At 44.8% G+C, this 23,971-nt stretch overlaps 1 protein-coding gene across 1 annotated transcript in view; it reads right to left on the bottom strand.

The window, feature by feature from the left end:
- Positions 1-23,971, bottom strand: part of LOC110528989 (uncharacterized) — a 123,083-nt gene that overhangs the window by 8,824 nt on the left and 90,288 nt on the right. Inside the window, exons 80-107 of the mRNA XM_036983697.2 lie at positions 23,829-23,900; positions 23,632-23,676; positions 22,823-22,858; positions 19,458-19,493; positions 19,326-19,370; positions 19,062-19,094; positions 18,827-18,889; positions 18,581-18,616; positions 18,354-18,434; positions 18,140-18,208; positions 15,150-15,185; positions 14,710-14,769; positions 14,515-14,559; positions 14,364-14,399; positions 14,235-14,270; positions 14,089-14,148; positions 11,342-11,467; positions 11,172-11,243; positions 10,393-10,428; positions 10,245-10,304; positions 10,090-10,134; positions 8,863-8,898; positions 8,694-8,729; positions 8,463-8,519; positions 8,227-8,298; positions 8,051-8,122; positions 7,736-7,771; positions 7,428-7,508 (exon numbers count right to left, since the gene is read on the bottom strand). Coding sequence (XP_036839592.2) covers positions 7,428-7,508; positions 7,736-7,771; positions 8,051-8,122; positions 8,227-8,298; positions 8,463-8,519; positions 8,694-8,729; positions 8,863-8,898; positions 10,090-10,134; positions 10,245-10,304; positions 10,393-10,428; positions 11,172-11,243; positions 11,342-11,467; positions 14,089-14,148; positions 14,235-14,270; positions 14,364-14,399; positions 14,515-14,559; positions 14,710-14,769; positions 15,150-15,185; positions 18,140-18,208; positions 18,354-18,434; positions 18,581-18,616; positions 18,827-18,889; positions 19,062-19,094; positions 19,326-19,370; positions 19,458-19,493; positions 22,823-22,858; positions 23,632-23,676; positions 23,829-23,900 — 1,518 coding nt within the window. The remainder of the gene's footprint in view (positions 1-7,427; positions 7,509-7,735; positions 7,772-8,050; positions 8,123-8,226; positions 8,299-8,462; positions 8,520-8,693; positions 8,730-8,862; positions 8,899-10,089; positions 10,135-10,244; positions 10,305-10,392; positions 10,429-11,171; positions 11,244-11,341; positions 11,468-14,088; positions 14,149-14,234; positions 14,271-14,363; positions 14,400-14,514; positions 14,560-14,709; positions 14,770-15,149; positions 15,186-18,139; positions 18,209-18,353; positions 18,435-18,580; positions 18,617-18,826; positions 18,890-19,061; positions 19,095-19,325; positions 19,371-19,457; positions 19,494-22,822; positions 22,859-23,631; positions 23,677-23,828; positions 23,901-23,971) is intronic.

Here is a 23,971-nt window from a genome sequence, read left to right on the forward strand (position 1 = left end):
GTCTACACTGTATTTCTGATCAATGTTTTAAATGACTATTGTAATGGAAACGGCTGATTTTTTAAATGGAATATCTACATAGGCGTACAGAGGCCCATTATCAGCAACCATCACTCCTGTGTTCCTACGGCACGTTGTGTTAGCTAATCCAAGTTTATCGTTTTAAAAGGCTAATTGATCATTAGAAAACCCCTTTGCAATTATATTAGCACAGCTGAAAACTGTTGTTCTGATTAAAGAAGAAATAAAACTGGAGCATCAACATTTGTGGGTTCGATTACAGGCTCAAAATGGCCAGAAACAAAGACCTTTCTTCTGAAACTCGTCAGTCTATTCTTGTTCTGAGAAATGAAGGCTATTCCATGCGAGAAATTACCAAGAAACTGAAGATCTCGTACAACGCGGTGTACTACTCCCTTCCCAGAGCAGCGCAAACTGGCTCTAACCAGAATAGAAAGAGAAGCGGGAGGCCTAGAAGGCCAGCATCCTGGAGTCGCCTCTTGGGGTCACTTAGAAATGTCTTAATTTTTGAAAGAATAGCACAAAGAAAGAAAAATCACACACAGACCGAGCTGTTTCTCAAACTGGGGCCTCCCACTAGAGCTGTGAGATGTTACCACTCTTCCACCAAGGCACCTGCAAGTTCCCAGACATTTCTGGGGGAATGGCCCTAGCCCTCACCCTCCGATCCAACAGGTCACAGATGTGCTCAATGTTATTGAGATCCGGACTCTTCGCTGGCCATGGCAGAACTCTGACATTCCTGTCTTGCAGGAAATCACGCACAGAACGAGCAGTATGTCTGGTGGCATTGTCATGCTGGAGGGTCATGTCAGGATGAGCCTGCAGGAAGGGTACCACATGAGGGAGGAGGATATCTTCCCTGTAACGCATAGCGTTGAGATTGCCTGCAATGACAACAAGCTCAGTCCGATGATGCTGTGACATACCGCCCCAGACAATGACGGACCATCCACCTCCGAATCCATCCCGCTCCAGAGTACAGGCCTCGGTGTGATGCTTATTCCTTCAACGATAAACGCAAATCCGACCATCACCCCTGGTGAGACAAAACCGCAACTCGTCAGTGAAGAGCACTTTTTGCCAGGCCCGTCTGGTCCAGCGACGGTGGGTTTGTGCCCATAGCCAACGTTGTTGCCGGTGATGTCTGGTGAGGACCTGCCTTACAACAGGCCTACAAATTCTCAGTCCAGCCCCTCTCAGCCTATTGCGGACACTCTGAGCACCAATGGAGGGATTGGTGCGTTCCTGGTGTAACTCGGATAGTTGTTGTTGCCATCCTATACCTGTCCCGCAGGTGTGATGTTCGGATGTATCGATCCTGTGCAGGTGTTGTTACACGTGGTCTGCCACTGAGAGGATGATAAGCTGTCTTTCTCGTCTCCCTGTAGCGCTTTCTTAGGTGTCTCACAGTACAGATATTGCAATTTATTGCCCTGGCCACATCTGCAGTCCTCATGCCTCCTTGCAGCATGCCCATGTTTGCGCAGATGAGCAGGGACCATGGGCATCTTTCTTTCGGTGTTTTTCAGAGTCAGTAGAACGGCCTCTTTAGTGTCCTAGGTTTTCATAACTGTGACCTACCGTCTGTAGGCTGTTAGTGTCTTAACGACAGTTCCACAGGTGGATGTTCATTAATTGTTTATGGTTCATTGAACAAGCATGGGAAACAGTGCTTAAACTCTTTACAATGAAGATCTGTGAAGTAACTTGCATTTTTACAAATTATTATTGGAGGTAATCCATTCACCTACTTTGTGTCTCACAAAAGACACGGCGGTTAGAACCAAAAATATCAAATTTGAACTCATCAGACCAATGGACAGATTTCCACCGGTCTAATGTCCATTGCTGGTGTTTCTTGGCCCAAGCAAGTCTCTTCTTATTGGTGTCCTTTAGTAGTGGTTTCTTTGCAGCAATTTGACCATGAAGGCCTGATTCACCCAGTCTCCTCTGAACAGTTGATGTTGAGATGTGTCTGTTACTTGAACTCTGTGAAGCATTTATTTGGGCTGAAATGTCTGAGGCTGGTAACTCTAATGAACTTATGCTCTGCAGCAGAAGTAACTCTGGGTCTTCCTTTCATGTGGCGGTCCTCATGAGAGCCAGTTTCATCACAGCGCTTGATGGTTTATATGACTACACTTTCAAAATGTTCCGGATTGACTGACCTTCATGTTTTAAAGAAATGATGGACTGGCATTTCTCTTTGCTTATTTGAGCTGTTCTTGCCATAATATGGGCTTAGTCTTTTACCAAATAGGCCTATCTTATGTATACCTTCCCTACCTTGCCATAACACTGATTGGCTCAAATTTATTTTGAAGGAAAGAAATTCCACAAATTCACTTTTAACAATGCACACCTGTTACTTGAAACGCATTCCTGGTGACTACATCATGAAGCTGGTTGAGATAATGCCAAGAGTGTGCAAAGCTATCATCAAGGCAAAGGGTGGCTACTTTGAAGGATCACAAATATGAAATATATTTTGATTTGTTTAACACTGTTTAGGTTACTACATGATTCAATGTGTTATTTCATAGTGTTGATGTAGTCACTATTATTCTACAATGTAGAAACTAGTAAAAAGTAAAGAAAAAGCCTTGAATGAGTAGGTGTATCCAAACGTTTGACTGGTACTGTACATACGTACACAAATACACACATCATACATATCTTTTAAAAATATTTGTTCCTTTATTATTTCCCGCAAACCCTACCAATTGGAGTAAACAAATTAACAACACGTAGGCTTCTACATACATTTTACAGAAACAATCTATTTTACAATAGTTATATTTGCTTTGTTTTTAGTGCTGGCCTTCCTATAACCTCTCCCATCTATTTCTGATGTCCATCCAGTTTGATTTCTATTCGCCATACATTTTTAACTGTGCTATTTCACAATGTTTGAACCTATATACATTTTGCAGACACTATATTTTACATTTGTTATCTTGTTGTTATTAGTCCCACCCTTCAGCTCCATTCAACCCCTGCCATCAATCTTTTTATTTTCCATATATTTTCGAATTGTGCTGTGATCGGTACATCGAAAATCTCTACCCAACTATTTTGCAATCTATGGCACAACTTTTTGGTCCTTAAATTAAACTGGTATATATTTATCACAATTTTCTTAAAAACAATGTTGGTATTTAATGCATGGCTGACAGACGAGGTCAGCATGGGCTTGAACAAAAAATGACTCCTACAGTCACAGTGACCAGCAGAACTGATTTTGACCATGTTTGGCCATGAACAGACCACAGTTCCAGTCTTAGACTTACAGTGCATTCGGAATGTATTCAGACTCCTTGACTTTTTCCACATTTTGTTACATTACAGTCTTATTCTAAAATGGATTAAATATATGTTTATCCTCATCAATATACACAATACCCCATAACAACAAAGCAAAAACAGGTTTTTAGAATGTCTGCAAATTTATGAAAAATAAAAACAGAAAAACCTTATGTAAATAAGTATTCAGACCCTTTGCTATGAGAATCGAAATTGAGCTCAGGTGCATCCTTTTTCCATTGATCATCCTTGAGATGGTTCTATAACTTGATTGGAGTCTACCTGTGGTAAATTAAATTGATTGGATATGATTTGGAAAGGCACACATCTGTCTATATAAGGTCCCACAGTTGACAGTGCATGTCAAAGCAAAAACCAAGCCATGAGGCCGAAGGAATTGTCTGTAGAGCTCAGAGACAGGATTGTGTTGAGGCACAGATCTGGGGAAGAGTACCAAAAATGTATGCAACATTGAAGGTCCCCAAGAACACAGTGGCCTCCATCATTCTTAAATGTAGGAAGTTTGTAAACACCAAGACTCTTCCTAGAGCTGGCCGCCCTGTCACGCTCGTCGTTAGAATCATTGGACCAAGTGATAAGGTTTCAACATTTTTATTTAGTGAAATGCACAAAAACAATAAAGAAAGAAGGAAATGTGAAGTCAATGAAGTGCTAACAGGCAACTAAACATAAACATAGAAATACTAGATCACCGGCCGCAAAACCTGAAACCAAATGGGGAGGGTAGGGGGGTGGTTAGTGTCGGTGGCGGATCCGGTGCGGGGCGAAGTGCCCACTCAGCTCACGGATCCGCCAGCATCGGTTGCGGCTCCGGTGCGGGGCGAAGTGCCCACTCAGCTCGCGGATCCGCCAGCATCGGTGGCGGCTCTGGTGCGGGACAAAGAACCCGCTCATCCCGAAGACTCAGCCATGGACTGAACACTGTGCCTGGACCTTGGCTCCTGCCATGGAACCGGACTGGACACCGGCACTGGCTTGGACATTGGTGCAGAGGAAGGCTCCTGCCATGGAACCGGACTGGACACCGGCACTGGCTTGGACATTGGTGCAGAGGAAGGCTCCTGCCATGGAACCGGACTGGACACCGGCACTGGCTTGGACATTGGTGCAGAGGAAGGCTCCTGCCATGGAGCGGGACTGGACACCGGCCCTGACTTGGACATTGGTGCAGAGGAAGGCTCCTGCCATGGAGCGGGACTGGACACCGGCCCTGACTTGGACATTGGTGCAGAGGAAGGCTCCTGCCATGGAGCGGGACTGGACACCGGCCCTGGCTTGGACATTGGTGCAGAGGAAGGCTCCTGCCATGGAGCGGGACTGGACACCAGCCCTGGCTTGGACATTGGTGCAGAGGAAGGCTCCTGCCATGGAGCGGGACTGGACACCAGCCCTGACTTGGACATTGGTGCAGAGGAAGGCTCCTGCCATGGAGCGGGACTGGACGCTGTGTTTGGAAGCTCCGGACCATTGACCCTCGCTGAAGGTTCCGGACCGTGGACCGTCTCAGGATGTTTCGGACTGGGGAGGCGCACTGGAGGCCTGATGTGTGGGGCCGGTACAGGTGGCTGGTGACACGTACTTCAGGGCGAGTGCTGGGAGGAGGCACAGGACTTACCGGACTGGGGAGGCACACTGAAAGCCAGAAGCGTAGAGCCGGTACAGGTTGCACCAGCCTGCTAACCGGATCCTCTGGTCGGATGTTGAGCAGAACACACTTGCACAACATCTCTCTCATCTCTTTCTCTCCCAACTTCTCCATTGCCTCCTTAACAGTCTCTGCCCCCCCAAAAAAAATAATAATATTGGTTTCTGCGGCCATGGTCTGACAATTCTTTCCTCCAGAGTTTGCCTTTCGGGCTCTGGCACTCTCTGGCACTCTCCTCGGCATGACCGGCCACCCCTTGTGCCCCCCCCAAAAAAATCTTGGGGTTGTCCTTGGGCTTTCTGTGGCTGTCCTCCATCCTTAACTTCCGTCTGCCGCCAAGGAAGGGTTTCGCATCCTCCCATGACTTCTTCCCATGTCCAAAACTCCTTCACCTGGTGAAAACGCTGCTTGGTCCTGGTTAGGTGGGATCTTCTGTCACGCTTGTCGTTAGAATCATCGGACCAAGGTGCCGCGTGATAAGGTTTCCACATATTTATTTAGTGAAACGCACAAAAACAATAAAGGAAGAAGGAAACGTGAAGTCAATGAAGTGCTAACAGGCAACTAAACAAATATAGAAAATAAACTAGAACACAACATAGAAATACTAGATCACCACCTATTCACGCCCTGACCTACTGTACCATAGAGAAACAATGGCTCTCTATGGTCAGGGCGTGACACGCCCAGCCAAACTGAGCAATCGGGAGAGAAAGGCCTTGATCAGGGAGGTGACCAAGAACCCAATGGTCATTCTGATAGAGCTCTAGAGTTCCTCTGTGAAGATGGAAGACCCTTCCAGAAGGACAATCATCTCTGCAGCACTCCAAAAGGACATTCAGGCTGTGAGAAACAAGATTCTCTGGTCTGATGAAACCAAGACTGAACTCTTTGGCCTGAATGTCAAGCTTCATGTCTGGAGGAAACCTAGCACCATCCTTACGGTGAAGCATGGTGGTGGCAGCATCATGCTGTGCGGATGTTTTTCAGCGGCAAGGAATGGGAGACTAGTCAGGATCAAGGGAAAGATGAACAGAGCAAAGTACAGAGAGATCCTTGATGAAGACCTGCTCCAGAGTGCGCAGGACCTCAGACTGGGGGCGAAGATTCACCTTCCAACAGGACAATGACTCTAAGCACACAGCCAATACAATGCAGGAGTGGCTTTGGGACAAGTCTCTGACTGTCCTTGATTGGCCCAGCCAGAGTCCGGACTTGAACTCGATCGAACATCTCTGGAGAGACCTGAAAGTAGCTGTGCAGCAACATCCAGCCGTGATTGGGAGTCCCATAGGGCACCGCACAATTGGCCCAGCGTCATCGGGGTTTGGCCGGGGTAGGCAGTCATTGTAAATAAGAATTTGTTCTTAACTGACTTGCCTAGTTAAATAAAGGTTTAAAAAAAACATTTAAAACACTCCCCATCCAACCTGACAGAGCTTGAGAGGATCTGCAGAGAAGAATGGGAGAAACGCCCAAAATACAGGTATGCCAAGCTTGTAGCGTCGTACCCAAGAAGACTCGAGGCTGTAATCGCTGCCAAAGGTTCTTTAACAAAGCACTGAGTAAAGGGTCTGAATATTTATGTAAATGTGTTACTTCAGTATTTAAGTCTTTTATAAATGTGCAAAATTTCCCCAATTTGTTTTTTGCTTTGTCATAATGAGTTATTGTGAGTAGATTTATGAGGGGATTTGAAGAAAAAAAATCTATTTTAGAATAAGGTTGTAACATAACAACATGTGGAAAAAGTCAAGGGGTCAGAATACTTTCACGAATGCAATGTAAAGGATGAGTAACTGGGTGATTTGTTGAGCATAATTGCTAGTGACAGATAAGGGGAAGTTGAAGGGGTTCTGATAGCATTGTGAGACTGAATGAGCTGGCTGATATTGTGCCGTCTGGATTAGTCATTTCTAAACCCAGATTATCATGCTGTGATTGTACTGCCGTTAGAGTGGCAAGGTCATGTGAAGGAAACACTGAACACATCTCAAAGTGTCCCTCAGACACACTTTGTCATTACTTTAGAAGAGGACAGCAATTCACACAGTATACAGTAAGAAGGTTAGGGGGTTCTGATAGCCTATTAGTCTGGCAGAATGCCACAAACACACAAATTATACTTTTAACCGTCATTAAAGGTATTTATAGACCATATGAGAATGAACGCATACTCTATCCTGGGCTATATCCAGCTGAATTTATACTAATCCTCCATTACGTAATGTCAATTTGGAGCCATTGAAGAGTTATGGCTGGCGGCATGATCTGGGAGGCTGGCACTGGAGCTTAGAGGACGTATCAAGTTTGGCACCAAACTTCTTCAAGTGGGGATGAACTCAAAGACTGTTAAAATACAATGACAGACACAAGCACAAGACACATACACAAACAGATGCATCACGCTGCACACACACACAGACGTACAAACCTTAATTCCACGCATTCCAGTTATTCCCATGTCTCCCTTCTCTCCTCTAAAGCCTGACATTCCATCTTTTCCTGGTGTACCCTGGGAGAAAAACACAATCAACCAGTCTTTTATCGATCAATAGGAGAGTGAATGGGGAGTTAGTCATAGGACCTGGAGTTTTTCCTGACCATGTGACCTGACCAGGAAGAACTTTAGATCCTAGTGATAGGCTATAATTAGGGCCCAGAGTTTTTCACATGTCAGTTCATGTGGTCAAGAAAAAGTATATATTGTTTTCATAACTGAGGGTGACATGGGAGACTCACAGATTCTCCAGGTACACCAGGCAGGCCCGCCTCTCCCTACAGACACAAAGACAAACCCATTAGAACACTGCATCTGTACAACAGTCCCCTACAGCATCCAGTCTGAGCAATACAGTGTTCCTTTTCACAGAACATATTGTTGGGTGATGATCCATTCTCACATGACGGGTGGGAGAATTGTGCAATGCAACCATTATACACACAAGGACATTCTGATAGTGATTTTGATATTGACTGACTATCGATGATATTGGTTCTGACATATATGACACAGTGATGATGAAAGCTTTGATAAAGATCAGGTGATGTCGTCACCTTCTGTCCTCCTGGACCTCTGGCCCCCTGGAACCCTGTAGAGCCCCTGTCTCCTGGCTCACCTCTCAGACCCTGTGGAGACACACAGTTATACTCCTGTTATTAATAGCCTGCTCCCAGAGCTGTTTGTGTTTTTGCCAACTCCATGAATTGTTCATTGTCAAGCCCAACCTCACCTGCTCCCCAGCTGGGCCATCACTGCCTTTCAAGCCTTTCTCCCCCTGCCCCCCTTTTGGCCCTCGGTCACCCTGATAAAGAAGAGAACAACAGTTGTAAATTACCACTACCCACACACACACAGATTAGCAGTGTCATAGTCAATACTTGGTGCTCTGAAGTATTTTTGTGATCAATTGTTTTATTAGATCAATAAATTGGTGCTGTGAGGTTGAGGGTTGAGAGGGTCACACACCGTCTCTCCTTTGTTCCCCTTCTCTCCTGTAGGTCCTCCCACCAGGAGAGTATCGCCCTGCAAGGGAACAACATCATGGTCAGATAACTAGGTTTTAAAAAATTGTTTTAGAACTTTTATATTTTCACATTTTTATTTTTGTTGTCTCCCCTTTGCTCTTTTTCTGCACTTCTCTGTAATATTATACCACGTACACACACAATATTACTACTCATTCATTACAATTCATACCTTTTCTCCTTTGTCACCTTGAGGCCCCAATTCACCCTGAAATATATTGAGAGTAGGACTCACTAGGTAGGCATGTTCATTTGATTGACTATTTTACATGAGCAGAATGCTCAGGGGACAGAGAATGTTGGAAAATAAAGCTGTGGGGAATAATAGTCACAATATTCACCTTCTCTCCACTGCCTCCTTTGCCACCCGGAGAGCCCTGGTGAACACACACAAACACACACATTTAATCAAACAGAACACACAAAGGAAGAAAAACAATTATACTCCCACATGCACATCCTCACCAGCAATCGTCACCATTATGGTGTAAATCATCCTAAACTACAACCAATAGCTCTCTATACCCACCACAACTAGCACTCTCCTCTTGTATGAGAAACGAGTGTACTGTAATAGGTGAGTTCCTGTCTGTGTGTATGTCTCACCTGAGTTTAAAGTGGAATACCATGGGCACTCTACAGTACCAGGCCCCCTTCTGGAAGTTACCAGGCAACTAATGTGAGTCTGTCAGTATGGCCTTGATGAGAGCTAAGGTGAACAGGTTTAGTGGCCCTTGCCTTGGAGAACAGCCCTACTCTCAGTAGCACTAATGCACAGGCAGCGACAGAGGACCAGGGGCTGGCTGGCAGCTTTTAAAGGAGCTATGGTTGTACAGAGGCCTATCATTAGATCAAAGTGGAGGGTAGAACACACTTTAGGGAGCAATCTACTGCACTACTGTGCTCAGAGAAACAGGATATGTATACTCTATGTATGGTGGGATAATGAGCTTGACAGTAATGGATAAATGTATAGTCGTGATGGAAACGATTTAAAGGTTTATGCATCATGTTGATGAAGATGATGAAGTCTTTTGCTTTCAGAACGTTTCCTTTCGTTTGGGCCCTTTCTATTTACTGAAGTACACTGCTCAAGCCACACAAACGTTTGAGCTCTATCTATGTTCACTTCAGCCTTCCCCCTTCTGTCATTTTCTCTCTCACTCTATTAAGTTGCATCAATATTGAGGGTTGGGGCAATCAATGAAATCTAGTAATAAACAGACAGAAACAAACACCATAGAACTCTGAGGCAATTATCAAGCACAAGACAGAGGCGGTAGAGTCAAAATTGCTAGATAGTGATGTTGAGAGTAGATAAGATGAACAGGCGTAGAGATCACAGGAGGCTGCTGAGGGGAGGATGGCTCATAATAATGTATGGAACGGAGTTAATGGAATGGTATCAAATACATGAAAACCATGTGTTTAATTTATTTGAAACCAGTCCAGCAATTCTGCTCCAACCATTACCACGAGCCATTCTCCCCAATGAAGGTGCCACCAGCCTCCTGTGGTAGAGATACATGAGAGACAGACAGTGATGAAAGAAGAGAAGACAGACGTACCACTAGTCCTCTCTCCCCGTCCAAACCTGCTCGACCCTCCTCCCCCTGCAAACATCAGGCACACAAATCTGTAAATCCCCCAACACACACAACTCTACAATACAACACTGTCAAATATAGATACAATTCAAACTCAAATGGTGATGTGGTTTTACCCGGGGTCCTGGGTCTCCTCTCTCGCCTCTCAATCCAGGTACTCCTGCTCCAATCGCTCCCTAAAGAGGAAGATTAATGAGCAATCTCATCCTATTTGATAAGATATTATACAGTATGGAAGACATGTTTATCTCTTTGTTAACTCACCTTGTCCCCTTTGCCTCCAGCAGTTCCCGGTGTACCCTGGTAAGGAAAAACAGGTATCTGTTAGTGTTCATGTTCAGTATAACACAAACACACAAAGTCTTGCTCTCTCCTTGGTCCTCTGTAGCTCAGTTGGAAGAGCATGGCTCTTGCAACACCAGGATAGTGGGTTCGATTCCCTGGGCCATCTATACATAAAAAGTATATGTATGCATGACTATAAGTCACAGCATCTGCTAAATCAAATGTCAAACATGGGGGCTTACATTTGTCCTGCTTCAAACATGTACTGTACAAGTGTGTAACCTGTACTGGTGTGAAAAGGAAATGTGTTTTTGAACCTGGAGCAATTAGGGTTAAGTGCCTTGCTAAGGGGCAGATCGACAGATGTCACCTAGCGGGCTCAGAGATTCAAACTAGCAACCGTGCGGTTACTGGCACAATGCTCTAACCGCTAGGCTACCTATAAGAAACTATCAGACCATATACCACGGGTATGACAAAACATTTATTTTTACTGCTCTAATTACGTTGGTAACCAGTTTATAATAGCAATAAGGAACCTCGGGGGTTTGTGGTATATGGCCAATATACCACAGCTAAGTGCTGTATCCAGGAACTCTGCGTTGCGTCATGCTTAAGAACAGCCCATAACCGTGATATATTGGCCATATACCACACCCCATCGGGCCTTATTGCTTAAATATATTATATATTTATTTGTCTCTCTCGCTCGCACACACTCAATTAAGTCATCATGATGCAATGTAAAGAATACTTACAACTAGGCCGGTGGGTCCAGGGGGCCCAGGACCTCCAGGGGTCCCTGCCTGACCAGCAAAGCCTTGGAGACCCTGGAGATGAGACAACATAATCATACAACACAGAGTAGGGCTAACAAGACAAGACCACACCAGTCACCCAACTACCGTGGCAATATAGGGCCTCTCACCCTGGGTCCTAGAGGTCCTGGGGGTCCTGGGGTTCCGTTCTCTCCTCTCAGGCCGGCCAGACCAGGGGTCCCTGCTATGCCACGGGCTCCTGGAGGACCTGCTGGGCCCGGGAGTCCTGTGTCTCCCTAAAACACAAACACACAGGGGTTCACATTCACTGTAGAAGAGCAGAAACTGATAAGTTTGCATATGTCCTCGACTAACCGGTGCCCCCGCACATCGACTCTGTACCGGTACCCCCTGTATATAGCCTCCACATCGACTCTGTACCGGTACCCCCTGTATACAGCCTCCACATTGACTCTGTACCGGTACCCCCTGTATATAGCCTCTACATTGACTCTGTACCAGTACCCCCTGTATATAGCCTCCACATTGACTCTGTACCGGTACCCCCTGTATATAGTCTCCACATCGACTCTGTACCGGTACCCCCTGTATATAGCCTCCACATTGACTCTGTACCGGTACCCCCTGTATATAGCCTCCACATCGACTCTGTACCGGTACCCCCTGTATATAGCCTCCACATTGACTCTGTACCGGTACCCCCTGTATACAGCCTCCACATCGACTCTGTACCGGTACCCCCTGTATATAGCCTCCACATTGACTCTGTACCGGTACCCCCTGTATATAGCCTCCACATTGACTCTGTACCGGTACCCCCTGTGTATAGCTTCCACATCGACTCTGTACCGGTACCCCCTGTATATAGCCTCCACATTGACTCTGTACCGGTACCCCCTGTATATAGCTTCCACATCGACTCTGTACCGGTACCCCCTGTATATAGCCTCCACATTGACTCTGTACCGGTACCCCCTGTATATAGCCTCCACATTGACTCTGTACCGGTACCCCCTGTATATAGCCTCCACATCGACTCTGTACCGGTACCCCCTGTATATAGCCTCCACATTGACTCTGTACCGGTACCCCCTGTATATAGCCTCCACATCGACTCTGTACCGGTACCCCCTGTATACAGCCTCCACATCGACTCTGTACCGGTACCCCCTGTATATAGCCTCCACATTGACTCTGTACCGGTACCCCCTGTATATAGCCTCCACATTGACTCTGTACCGGTACCCCCTGTGTATAGCTTCCACATCGACTCTGTACCGGTACCCCCTGTATTTGGCCTCCACATTGACTCTGTACCGGTACCCCCTGTATATAGCTTCCACATCGACTCTGTACCGGTACCCCCTGTATATAGCCTCCACATTGACTCTGTACCGGTACCCCCTGTATATAGCCTCCACATTGACTCTGTACCGGTACCCCCTGTATATAGCCTCCACATCGACTCTGGACCGGTACCCCCTGTATATAGCCTCCACATTGACTCTGTACCGGTACCCCCTGTATATAGCCTCCACATCGACTCTGTACCGGTACCCCCTGTATATAGCCTCCACATTGACTCTGTACCGGTACCCCCTGTATATAGCTTCCACATCGACTCTGTACCGGTACCCCCTGTATATAGCCTCCACATTGACTCTGTACCGGTACCCCCTGTATATAGCCTCCACATTGACTCTGTACCGGTAACCCCTGTATATAGCCTCCACATCGACTCTGTACCGGTACCCCCTGTATATAGCCTCCACATCGACTCTGTACCGGTACCCCCTGTATATAGCCTCCACATTGACTCTGTACCGGTACCCCCTGTATATAGCTTCCACATCGACTCTGTACCGGTACCCCCTGTATATAGCCTCCACATTGACTCTGTACCGGTACCCCCTGTATACAGCCTCCACATCGACTCTGTACCGGTACCCCCTGTATATAGTCTCCACATTGACTCTGTACCGGTACCCCCTGTATACAGCCTCCACATCGACTCTGTACCGGTACCCCCTGTATATAGCCTCCACATTGACTCTGTACCGGTACCCCCTGTATATAGCCTCCACATTGACTCTGTACCGGTACCCCCTGTATATAGCCTCCACATTGACTCTGTACCGGTACCCCCTGTATACAGCCTCCACATCGACTCTGTACCGGTACCCCCTGTATATAGCCTCCACATTGACTCTGTACCGGTACCCCCTGTATATAGCCTCCACATCGACTCTGTACCGGTACCCCCTGTATATAGCCTCCACATCGACTCTGTACCGGTACCCCCTGTATATAGCCTCCACATCGACTCTGTACCGGTACCCCCTGTATATAGCCTCCACATCGACTCTGTACCGGTACCCCCTGTATATAGCCTCCACATCGACTCTGTACCGGTACCCCCTGTATATAGCCTCCACATTGACTCTGTATTGGTACCCCCTGTATATAGCCTCCACATTGACTCTGTACCGGTACCCCCTGTATATAGCCTCCACATCGACTCTGTACCGGTACCCCCTGTATATAGCCTCCACATTGACTCTGTACCGGTACCCCCTGTATATAGCCTCCACATTGACTCTGTACCGGTACCCCCTGTATATAGCCTCCACATCGACTCTGTACCGGTACCCCCTGTATATAGCCTCACTACTGTTATTTTACCGCTGCTCTTTAATTATTTGTTATTCATCCATTTTTTACTTAACACTTATTTCTTCTCTTAAAACTGCATTGTTGGTAAAGGGCTTATAAGTAAGCGTTTCACTGTAAGGTGTTGTATTCAGCTCATGTGATAAATAACATTTGATTTGATGTTAATATGAACATAGCTACATATGTGATTTGTGTTTATGAGAACATTTAGTATGATAGTAACCTTTAACCCTTGAGGTCCCAGCTGACCAGGAGGCCCTGCAAGTCCGATGCCTCTCTCTCCCTGCAACACAAATCCTGTTAGTACTGTCACATGGTTAGCAGCCAGGGAAACACAGACACGAGGAATCAGCTGGTGATTTGCATTACCTTGTCTCCTTTAGGCCCTGCATGTCCTCTGCCCCCCTAAAAGAGACAAAGTGGATGGAGAAGTAAGTAAGACTGACATCTGTTAGACATTAAATATTTGATATTACAAAATGTCAAAAGGTGACTCACATCTTCTCCAGGCTCACCATTTTCTCCAGCAGGGCCCTATTTCAACAAGACACAGAAACAGACAGACACACACACAATAATTTCCCTTATCACTGTCATAATGTAGTGTCTGTGAATGTCGACTAATGTTGTTTTATGTGACATTACTCACCCTGTCCCCTTTGATGCCTGCAGGACCCTTGTCCCCCCTCTCACCCTAAAGGACAAACATTTTAGAAAAATACAACTTTAGAAACACGTGGTAACCCAGAAATCCCTAAACATTCTTGTTCATGTTTGGTAATCTGTATAGCAAATGCCTGAATAATAGCTGATGTAAATAACTGGTTCAACCAAGCAGACCTACCCGTAGCCCTGGCAGCCCTCTCTCTCCCATTGTCCCAGATAAGGTCACACCAGCAGGTCCCTGAACCAATCACAACCAACAGACAGCCCATTACATTAAACTCTGTTCCATCCTATTCCATTGCACCTAGTTCCTCACGAATCACAGCCTACTTAGAGGGAGACAGGAAAGATGAGAGACAGTGGGCCGGATTTGAACCCACGCCAACATGGCATATGTGATTGTGCTCAGCGGCCCTAACCGCTAAACCACCCCATACCATTCTGCTCTAGTCAAAGCCGTCTACAATACGTCTGTTTGTTGGCCTATGATTCAGTATGGTGATTCACTGGTTCTGAGTTGTCTATTGTGCCTTCATACACTGGTTCAACAGGGCGAGGTTGTAGTCAACACTAACCGGATGTTACCACGACCGAATAGTAACCATGAGAACCACTCACCTGTGCTCCTTTCACACCAGGGGGTCCTGCTACAGCCTGTAAAGGGGATGGATGGAGGGAGAAGTTGACGTGAAACTCAAACATCTGGATTAGGTTGTTTGAAAATTCACTGAAGATGGACAGCAATAGTAAAAAATTGAGAACTCCAACCCACTATGTTTTCAAAATATCATTTTTTATTATGCTACTGTTTTGGCCTTTTGACCTTCATTAGAGTTACCCATGAACGGGAGTGTCATTTGGTTAGTACAGTACATCTCGTCCTTTCAAAAGCTTTTCTCCTGAACCGTATTACATCCTGCTAAAGCGTCCGGCGAATAATGTGAGTGCGTGTGTGTGGGTTTGTATTACTATCCCCAAAAAGTCCCTGCAAGGATTGTAAAACAAAGAACATTCTCCTTGTGAGGACATTTCCCAAGTCCCCATAAGGATAAAGGCTATTTTAGGCTTAGGGGTTATGTTTGCGTTTATGGGTCAGGTTTAGGAGTTGGGGTTAGATTTAGGGTTAGGTAAACAGGATTTTGATTGGAAATAAATGTTTGGTTTCAACAAGGATACTAAACATATGCTGTGTGTGTGCGTGCGTGCATGCATGTGTAGCACATGGGGATGTGTGAAACTTACTCCCTCAGCCGGAAATGTTGCCACTTTCGCCGCAGAATTGCTAGCTTTTCGCATGGCACTGACTGATAAGACACTTGAGGGGGAGGTCACTTGTGCTAGCAAGGTAGAGGTCCTGGATTTGAGCCTTGGTAAGAGCAGTGTGACATCCTTTACAAGTGCACATACAGTATATGCTTGAGCATTGGTGTGTCATTGTATGCGTATGTTTACATGTGTCTGCGCCCTCCTATTCATGCCAGTAATTACCTCTTCTTTGATTTGGAGAGATGTTGTAAAAAGAGGATATGAGTCATGGCCATTTACAGTAAAGAAAAGAGGGATAAATGTGCAGCTGGAGCTTCTGAATGAATTACTTATCAGAGTCCACAATATGTACAGTCCACACAGCAGTGTTGTAGAATATTGGACCATTGGCTTTCATACTTTTAGATTTCTCAGCACAGCTCAAACAATTTCTCCAACCATCACCATATTCAAATGAATAGGGCTCCACAGTGGCGCAGCGGTCTAAGGTAGAGGTCGACCAATTAAACGCCAATGGTTGATTAATTAGGGCCGATTTCAAGATTTCATAACAAATCGGTAATCGGCCTTTTTGGATGCCGATTATGGCCGATTACGTTGCAATCTGTGAGGAAACTGCGTGGCAGGCTGACTACCTGTTACGCGAGTGCAGCGTCAAAAGGACCTTGTGGCTGCAAGGAGCAAAGGTAAGTTGCTAGCTAGCATTAAACGTATCTTGTAAAAAATAATCAATCTTCACATAATCACTAGTTAACTACACATGGTTGATGATATTACTAGGTTAATTAGCTTGTCCTGCGTTGCATATAATCAATGCGGTGCCTGCTGGTTTATCATCAAATCACAGCCTAATTAAACTTCGCCAAACGGATGATGATTTAACAAAGCGCATTCCCTGCAAAAATGTACCCAACCATAAACATCAATGCCTTTCTTAAAATCTTTTTTTTTGAACCTGCATATTTAGTTAAAATAAATCAATGTTAGCAGGCAATATTAACTAAGGAAATTGTGTCACTTCTCTTGCGCACAGTGCAAGCAGAGTCAGGGTATATACAACAGTTTGGGCCGCCTGGCTCGTTGCGAACTGTGTGACCATAATTAATTTGCCAGATTTGTACATAATTATGACATAACATTGAAGGTTGTGCAATGTAACAGCAATATTTAGACATAGGGTTGCCACCCATTTGATAAAATACGGAACGGTTCTGTATTTCACTGAAAGAATAAACATTTTGTTTTCGAAATTATAGTTTACGGATTTGACCATATTAAATGACAAAAGGCTCGTATTTCTGTGTTGATTATATTATAATTAAGTCCATGATTTGATATTTGATAGAGCAGTCTGACTGAGCGGTGGTAGGCAGCAGCAGGCTCGTAAGCATTCATTCAAACAGCACTTTACTGCGTTTGCCAGCAGCTCTTAGCAATGCTTCAAGCATTGAGCTGTTTATGACTTCAAGCCTATCAACTCCCGAGATTAGGCTGGCAATACTAAAGTGCCTATAAGAACATCCAATAGTCAAAGGTATATGGTATAGAGAGAAATAGTTGACGCGTCATAATTCCTTTAATAATATCTACAACCTAAAACTACTTAACTGGGAATATTGAAGAACTGGGAATATTGAACCACCAGCTTTCATATGTTCTCATGTTCTGAGCAAGGAACTTAAACGTTAGCTTTTTTACATGGCACATATTGCACTTTTACTTTCTTCTCCAACACTGTGTTTTTGCATTATTTAAACCAAATTGAACATGTTTCATTATTTATTTGAGACTAAATAGATGTTATTTATGTATTATATTAAGTTAAAATAATGGTTTTCATTATTCATTCAGTATTATTGTAATTGTCATCATTACAAATATATATATAAATATCGGCCGATTAATCAGTATTTGCTTTTTTTTGGTTCTCCAACAATCGGTATCGGCGTTGAAAAATCATAATAGGTCGACCTCTAGTCTAAGGCACTGCATCTCAGTGCTAGAGGCATCACTACAGACCCTGGTTTGAGTCCAGGCTGTATCACAACCGGCCGTGATTGGGATTCCCATAGGGTGGCGCACAATTGGCCCAGCGTCGTCCGGGTTAGGCCGTCATTGTAAATAAGAATTTGTTTTGAACTGACTTGCCTAATTAAATAAAGGGTCAAAAATAAAATTAAAATAGGAACTGGAGCTGCGTTGGTTGGGCATTTTGGGGGAGGTGCGCGGTCGGGCAGTGCGGTCTCACAATGGCAATTGCGGCTCTGCGGCTGTGGACTCTGAATTAGCCTGAAGGAGAACTCAATCCAAACTCACATCACCTACCTGATCCTCTCACTCACCTTTCCTGGGGGGCCACTGTCCCCCTGCTCCCCTTTCAACCCTGTGGAGCCCATTGGTCCAGCGATACCCTGAAGGCGGGAAGAGGGGAGGACGTTTGATAAAGAACAAAAGCAGCAGCCTGAAAATCATTATCAAAGACAAATCCACACTGAAGCTGATGCCATCATAAGACATGCTATAAACATGAAGAGTCAGATACCATACAGTAGATACCTGTTTGCCTGGCAACCCTGGTGTTCCCTCTTTTCCAGGTATTCCATCTCTTCCTGGGACCCCTGGCTTGCCCCCCTCGCCCTATGGAGAGACACACACTGCATGTCACCACCAGAACTGATGTGCGTAAATTGATTGGTGTCTGTTAACTATGGTGGTGATGGAGGTGTGTGTGTGTTTGCTCTACGGTATGTGAGCTGTGAATCCTATGGAGCTGCTGTACTCACCGTCTGTCCCGGCAGACCTGGAGGTCCTGACGGACCCTGGGAAGAAAGAGTATCATTACAATACATCATAAAATATTAAACACACATTACTGTGTCAATGGCCTGTTGAATTACAGTAGGCCTAAATGGCAAGTGTGAGCATACAAGGGATCCCCAGGCCAATGGGAATATACTAGAGCAGCAGTTTAGCCTGCAAAAATCTCCAGTATGAGAGTTGGTTTATAGATGACTGATCTTTTGACGTACCACAGCTCCGGGAGGCCCTGCAGGTCCCGGCAATCCCATGCTGCCTTGGGGACCAGACAGTCCCTGTGGAACAGGAGATTCAATTCAAGTAGATTATTATAAAGCTCTGTGTCTTTGACTGTGAATGGGTGAGTAGTTGCCTAAACACTGAGGCAATAAACAACAGGAATACATACAACTCATAAAACGTAGTAGAAGACAAAATATATAATATAACACATAAAACAAGTGTCACCTGAACGCCAACCCCAGGCACTCCTTGATTACCCTGTCAGAGATAAAAACACACTCTCAGAAGAGAAGGGTACAGTATACACTTAAAATGATCATATCATTCCAGTGGCGTAATACTAAGCTACAATAGCCTAAGCCATATCTACACTAATCAATGCATCAGAGCTGGCACAGAGAATAAATAGGTAGGTATTCATTATGGAAGACAGGATACAACATACTTTATTGTCCATTTACATGGAAATGACATGGAAGACGATCTCACCTTGACCCCTGGTGGACCTGGAGGCCCGTTCGTACCGATCGGACCCTACAATTACAAACCGATAGTATCAGTATACTTACAGCGCTGTGTGTGTGTGTGTGTGTGTGTGAGAGAGGAGAGTATCATACTTACAGTTGATCCTCTAATTCCAGGTTCTCCAGGGTTCCCCTGCAAACAAGAGACAAGAGCATGCTGGATTCACATGACCAAGACATAGCACACACACAGAATGACACAAGCATGATGCAAGTTACAATACACAAACAGACAGCAAATTGAACATGTACAGAGACAAAGACACATACACACATAAACAAGTGCATACACAGTACATACAACAACCCCCCAAAAATGTTTACACACACACACACACACACACACAATACACAACTCCAAACTACATAGACACAATACACAACTCCAAACTACATAGACACAATACACAACTGCATCCACATTCACAATACAAAGAAAAACACATGTTATATAATGTGCAAACAGTGCTTTGGGAGAGCTGAGAAGCAGACAACAGAGCAGGTGAAGCCACATGCACAAAAAGCCAGCAGACTTAAGCCTCTCAAATGCAAAATACATCTGTTAAATATCTGACGAGCATGTATTCTTTTTCAGTATTCACTATATACCCAATTATGTCCATTTGATCTTTGCTATGGTATGCTAGTGTTTGTCATCTATTCTCTTATTTCAGGTAAAGATGTGTGGTGTTTAATACATAAACCGTGGCGACGCGCAGAGCCCCACCTGTTTTGAGCCACACATTTTTTGTAAAAAAAAGGGGGGTTTGCCTGTTTTCAACAAATAATAATTTGATTTCTAATACACTTGAATAAATTATAATAGTTTCATAACAAAGAATGACATACCTGTAAATGCTTTCTCCTTTCTTACTTTTGAAGAAAGGGGGTTTAAATTGTCGTTTCTATTCATCATTAACACGTGTCATATATCAGTATGCAGAATAAAAAATATGACTGACTAACGGCAAATAAACTATTAACTATCAAAATAAAGTTGCACACATATATAAACTTCCAGAAATGTATTGGGTATTTATCAACGTTTTGGCATCACTGTGCCTTCTTCAGGGTGATATCAGTTTGCAAACAATGTAAAAAATATATACAAATATTACAAACATGGCTTCTTTTTTGCAGCTCCAAAATGCAGGTGTTTCAGCCTAGCTCAGTGTAACACCCTGATCTGTTTCACCTGTCTTTGTGCTTGTCTCCACCCCCCTCCAGGTGCCACCAATCTTCCCCGGTGCATTTATACATGCGTTTGTCTGTTGCCAGTTCGTCTTGTCAGGTCTTACCAGCGTGCATTCCAGTCTTCCTGTTTCTCAAGTTCTGTCTCCTAGTTTTCCCGGTTCTGACTATTCTGCATGCCCTGACCCTGAGCCTGCCTGCCGTCCTGTACCTGCCTGACTCTGACCCGATCACGACCCCCTGCCTATCCTCGACCTGCCCTTTGCCTGCCCCATGTTTACAATAAATAATCTGAGAACTGTACTATCCGCCTCCTGTGTCTCCATGGAGGTCATATCCTGAGTCGTGATAGTGTTTTCTGTGGTGGAAAATAGAGAGTGTAGGGGTTGGTAATGTTCTCTAGTTGCGCTGTTATTGACTCAGTGTTCTGTCACTCATGGGGACACTCCGTCACTGCCAAATCTAAGGGTAGAGCTCGGAAATTCAGGCCCTTGAGTGCTGCCATAGAGTTAAAAGTGCCCATCCAATAAGGCTCAAGGTCATTGGCCACAGATAAAATGACATCAAATGACTTTATATCTACAGTTGCTTTGATTAGAATTGATCATGTTAACATCATACTTTCAAAATCTTAGCTAGCAGTCATCATCATGAATCAAATTGACAATCTACTGGGATAATATTTTTTAATCCTTGTCATATGAAGATAAATAATGAAGCGAATTTATAGATAAAAAAGTATCGGTGCTCATTGGCCATTGGACATAAACATTACACAACAAGTTGGAAATCGCAAATTCAACAATGAGTGGTTTGGAAGCAATTCGTGGCTAACTGCAAGCAATGGTCTCAGTTCTAGGTGTACGGGTCTCTTTTCCAAGCTTAAAATTGTAAACATTCAACATTGGCCATGCTGTCGGTCCAGCATGATTTCTGCCGTGCTCAAAACATCTATTAACTCGGAACTGGAATATCTGACTTTAGTGAGTTCACGACAACTGGGAACTCTGGAAAAAAACTAGCTCCGACTGGGAAAATACGTTTTGAACAGTCCAACTCGGAATTGTAAGTCGGGAACTCGGGCCTCTTTGTAGAGCTACGACCTGAAGATCATTGATGTCATCATGATATGACCTAGTTTTTTTTCCCCCAAGTTCCCAGTTCTCTTGAAAGCACCATAAATCCAGGGAATGCCAGACTTTGATGACAAAATTTGATCACGAAAGACCACCGCACCACCTTCCTGTTCAAGTGAGCACAGCACAACAACGTGAGTCCAAAAATGTATTGTATGCTACTGCATAAACGATGGAATATGCCAGAGAGATATGTATACCGTAGCTAAGAAAGTAATACTAAGTATATGTTGTGTCGTAAGCTGTTAGTAGCCCATGTGCTTCACCTGAATAATTTAGTCTATTTCCCCCTCTTAATTTTGCCTACTGTTCTGACTTGGTGGTGCACATGTAGCCTATAACCTGTTTTAGAGAAATGTAATCATTGAATATTGTAAGAGCTTTCATTGTCTGCCTATATGCCCCCTTTGTTTGTCCTACGGTTCTGACTTGGTGTACAGGGAGAACACTGTAAGAACAGACCATGTTCTGAATTCTGTCGCTGTACATTTCAAAAGTGCTGAACAAATAGTTATATTGACAACGTCCGCCCTAGCTCGCTCATTAATATCTTAATAAAAATTATGGATTGCTGCTTGTCGTCCCCTTATGCCATAGTTTGTACATCTCAATTGTCACCGTTATAGTGCAATTAATGTATTGTTTAGTGTTGTGTTGTGTCGTGGCTTTGCTGGTATGCATCCCCCAAGTGTTCATTTTTTGCCCCATCAAAGATGTACATGTTGAAATCGCCACTGTACATAAAACATTCCAGACATCTTGGGTATGACAGGGGTGCTCTGGGAACAAGTGGTCCAGATTAATATGTCACAAGTCTCCTATCAAGGCCCAACTCTAGTTTCAGTCCCCTGGGAGATGGGCCCTAAAACCAATGAATGAGAATTAAAGTGGAGAAATGAATGCAGATGATGGTGAGGTGGAGGACTGTGTGACCGTGTATGTATGTTGATGGTGATCTGTTGATACTAGCGTCCCTTGACATGATGTTGCAATGCCATTTCCCAGGGCTACCCCCCCCCCTTCCAAACGCATCTGCTTCAGTGAGTTGTTCCTGTACACTTTCTTCCCGAAATATGTACCCCAGCCCCTCCTATGGGTCACAAGCATGCCAGCCAGCAGCACAGAAAAAACCTACCGGTCTGCCCAGCACTCCAGGGAACCCAGGCAGGCCCTAGAGTCAGAGAGGGAGGAGAGGAAGAAGGATGGGGAGAGGAAGAAGGGAAAGAGTAGGTAGTTTGAAGTGTTGAAAAGAGAGGGAGGTACAGAAAGGGAGTAACATAGATCAAAAGGAGACATTTTGAAAGGGGGAGGTAAAAAGAAAGAGGGAGGGGTAGTTAGAAGCCGAGCTGCAAAAGGTTACTGTCTAAAGGTTATATGTAGCCTCAGCCCAAAGAAAACAGATAAAGTAGCTCCATCAGCTCCATCGGCAGCCTAGCGCTCACAGCCTTTCATATGCAGGACCAGCCCAAAAGGAGGATGCCTGGCTGGGTTATTGTTACTCACTGAGCGGCCTTGTGGACCAGCTGGCCCTTGTGGACCCTGCTCCGAAACATTGTGGGATGAAATAAGAAGTGTTATCTTCTCTCTCCCTCTCCACACCTTCAGTTCTCTTTCTCCTTCTACCCATCTTTCTCCTCTTCCTGCACATGTTATGACTACTAGGGCCCTGAGTTCTTCCAGACCAGGGACACTCTGGGCCCTAGTTAGTCATGGCTGATTACATATCATCATTGATTGTCATACTCACCTACTGTATGGTTTGACATTTTATGATCACTGTGTCTGAAACACAACATTATCGGCTTAACTACAGTACAACCAAGCTATTGAAGAACTAAAAACTGTGTTTTCTTTTGATGTCTGGGATCTGTCTCCTGGAAGCTGTCTCTTAAAAAACAGATGAGTCTACAGTATGCACCCCCCCCCCCCCCCCCTCTCTCTCACCGGCTTCCCATCCTGTCCCGGTTTTCCAGGTTCTCCTGCTGTCCCCTGAAATGACCAGAAAACAACCTGGTTACTACTAGCTAACACTACAACAATGTCTTGACAACCTCTGCAGAACCATAATCACACAATGAAGAGGGTAATACAACCTGGCATCAGGGAGTGCCAACACTTTGGTCAGGGCAGCACACACTCACCTGAAAGCCATTGCGTCCCTGCTCTCCAGATGGACCTCGGTCGCCTTTATCTCCACGGGGACCTGCAATACCCTGTTACACACACACAACCACAGACACAGCAGGTTAAACACAGCAACACTATAAAGCCTGCCTAATGAAGT

The sequence above is a fragment of the Oncorhynchus mykiss genome, chromosome 7 (genome assembly GCF_057628025.1).
Source record: "Oncorhynchus mykiss isolate SJ-2025 chromosome 7, ASM5762802v1, whole genome shotgun sequence".
NCBI lineage: Eukaryota > Metazoa > Chordata > Actinopteri > Salmoniformes > Salmonidae > Oncorhynchus > Oncorhynchus mykiss.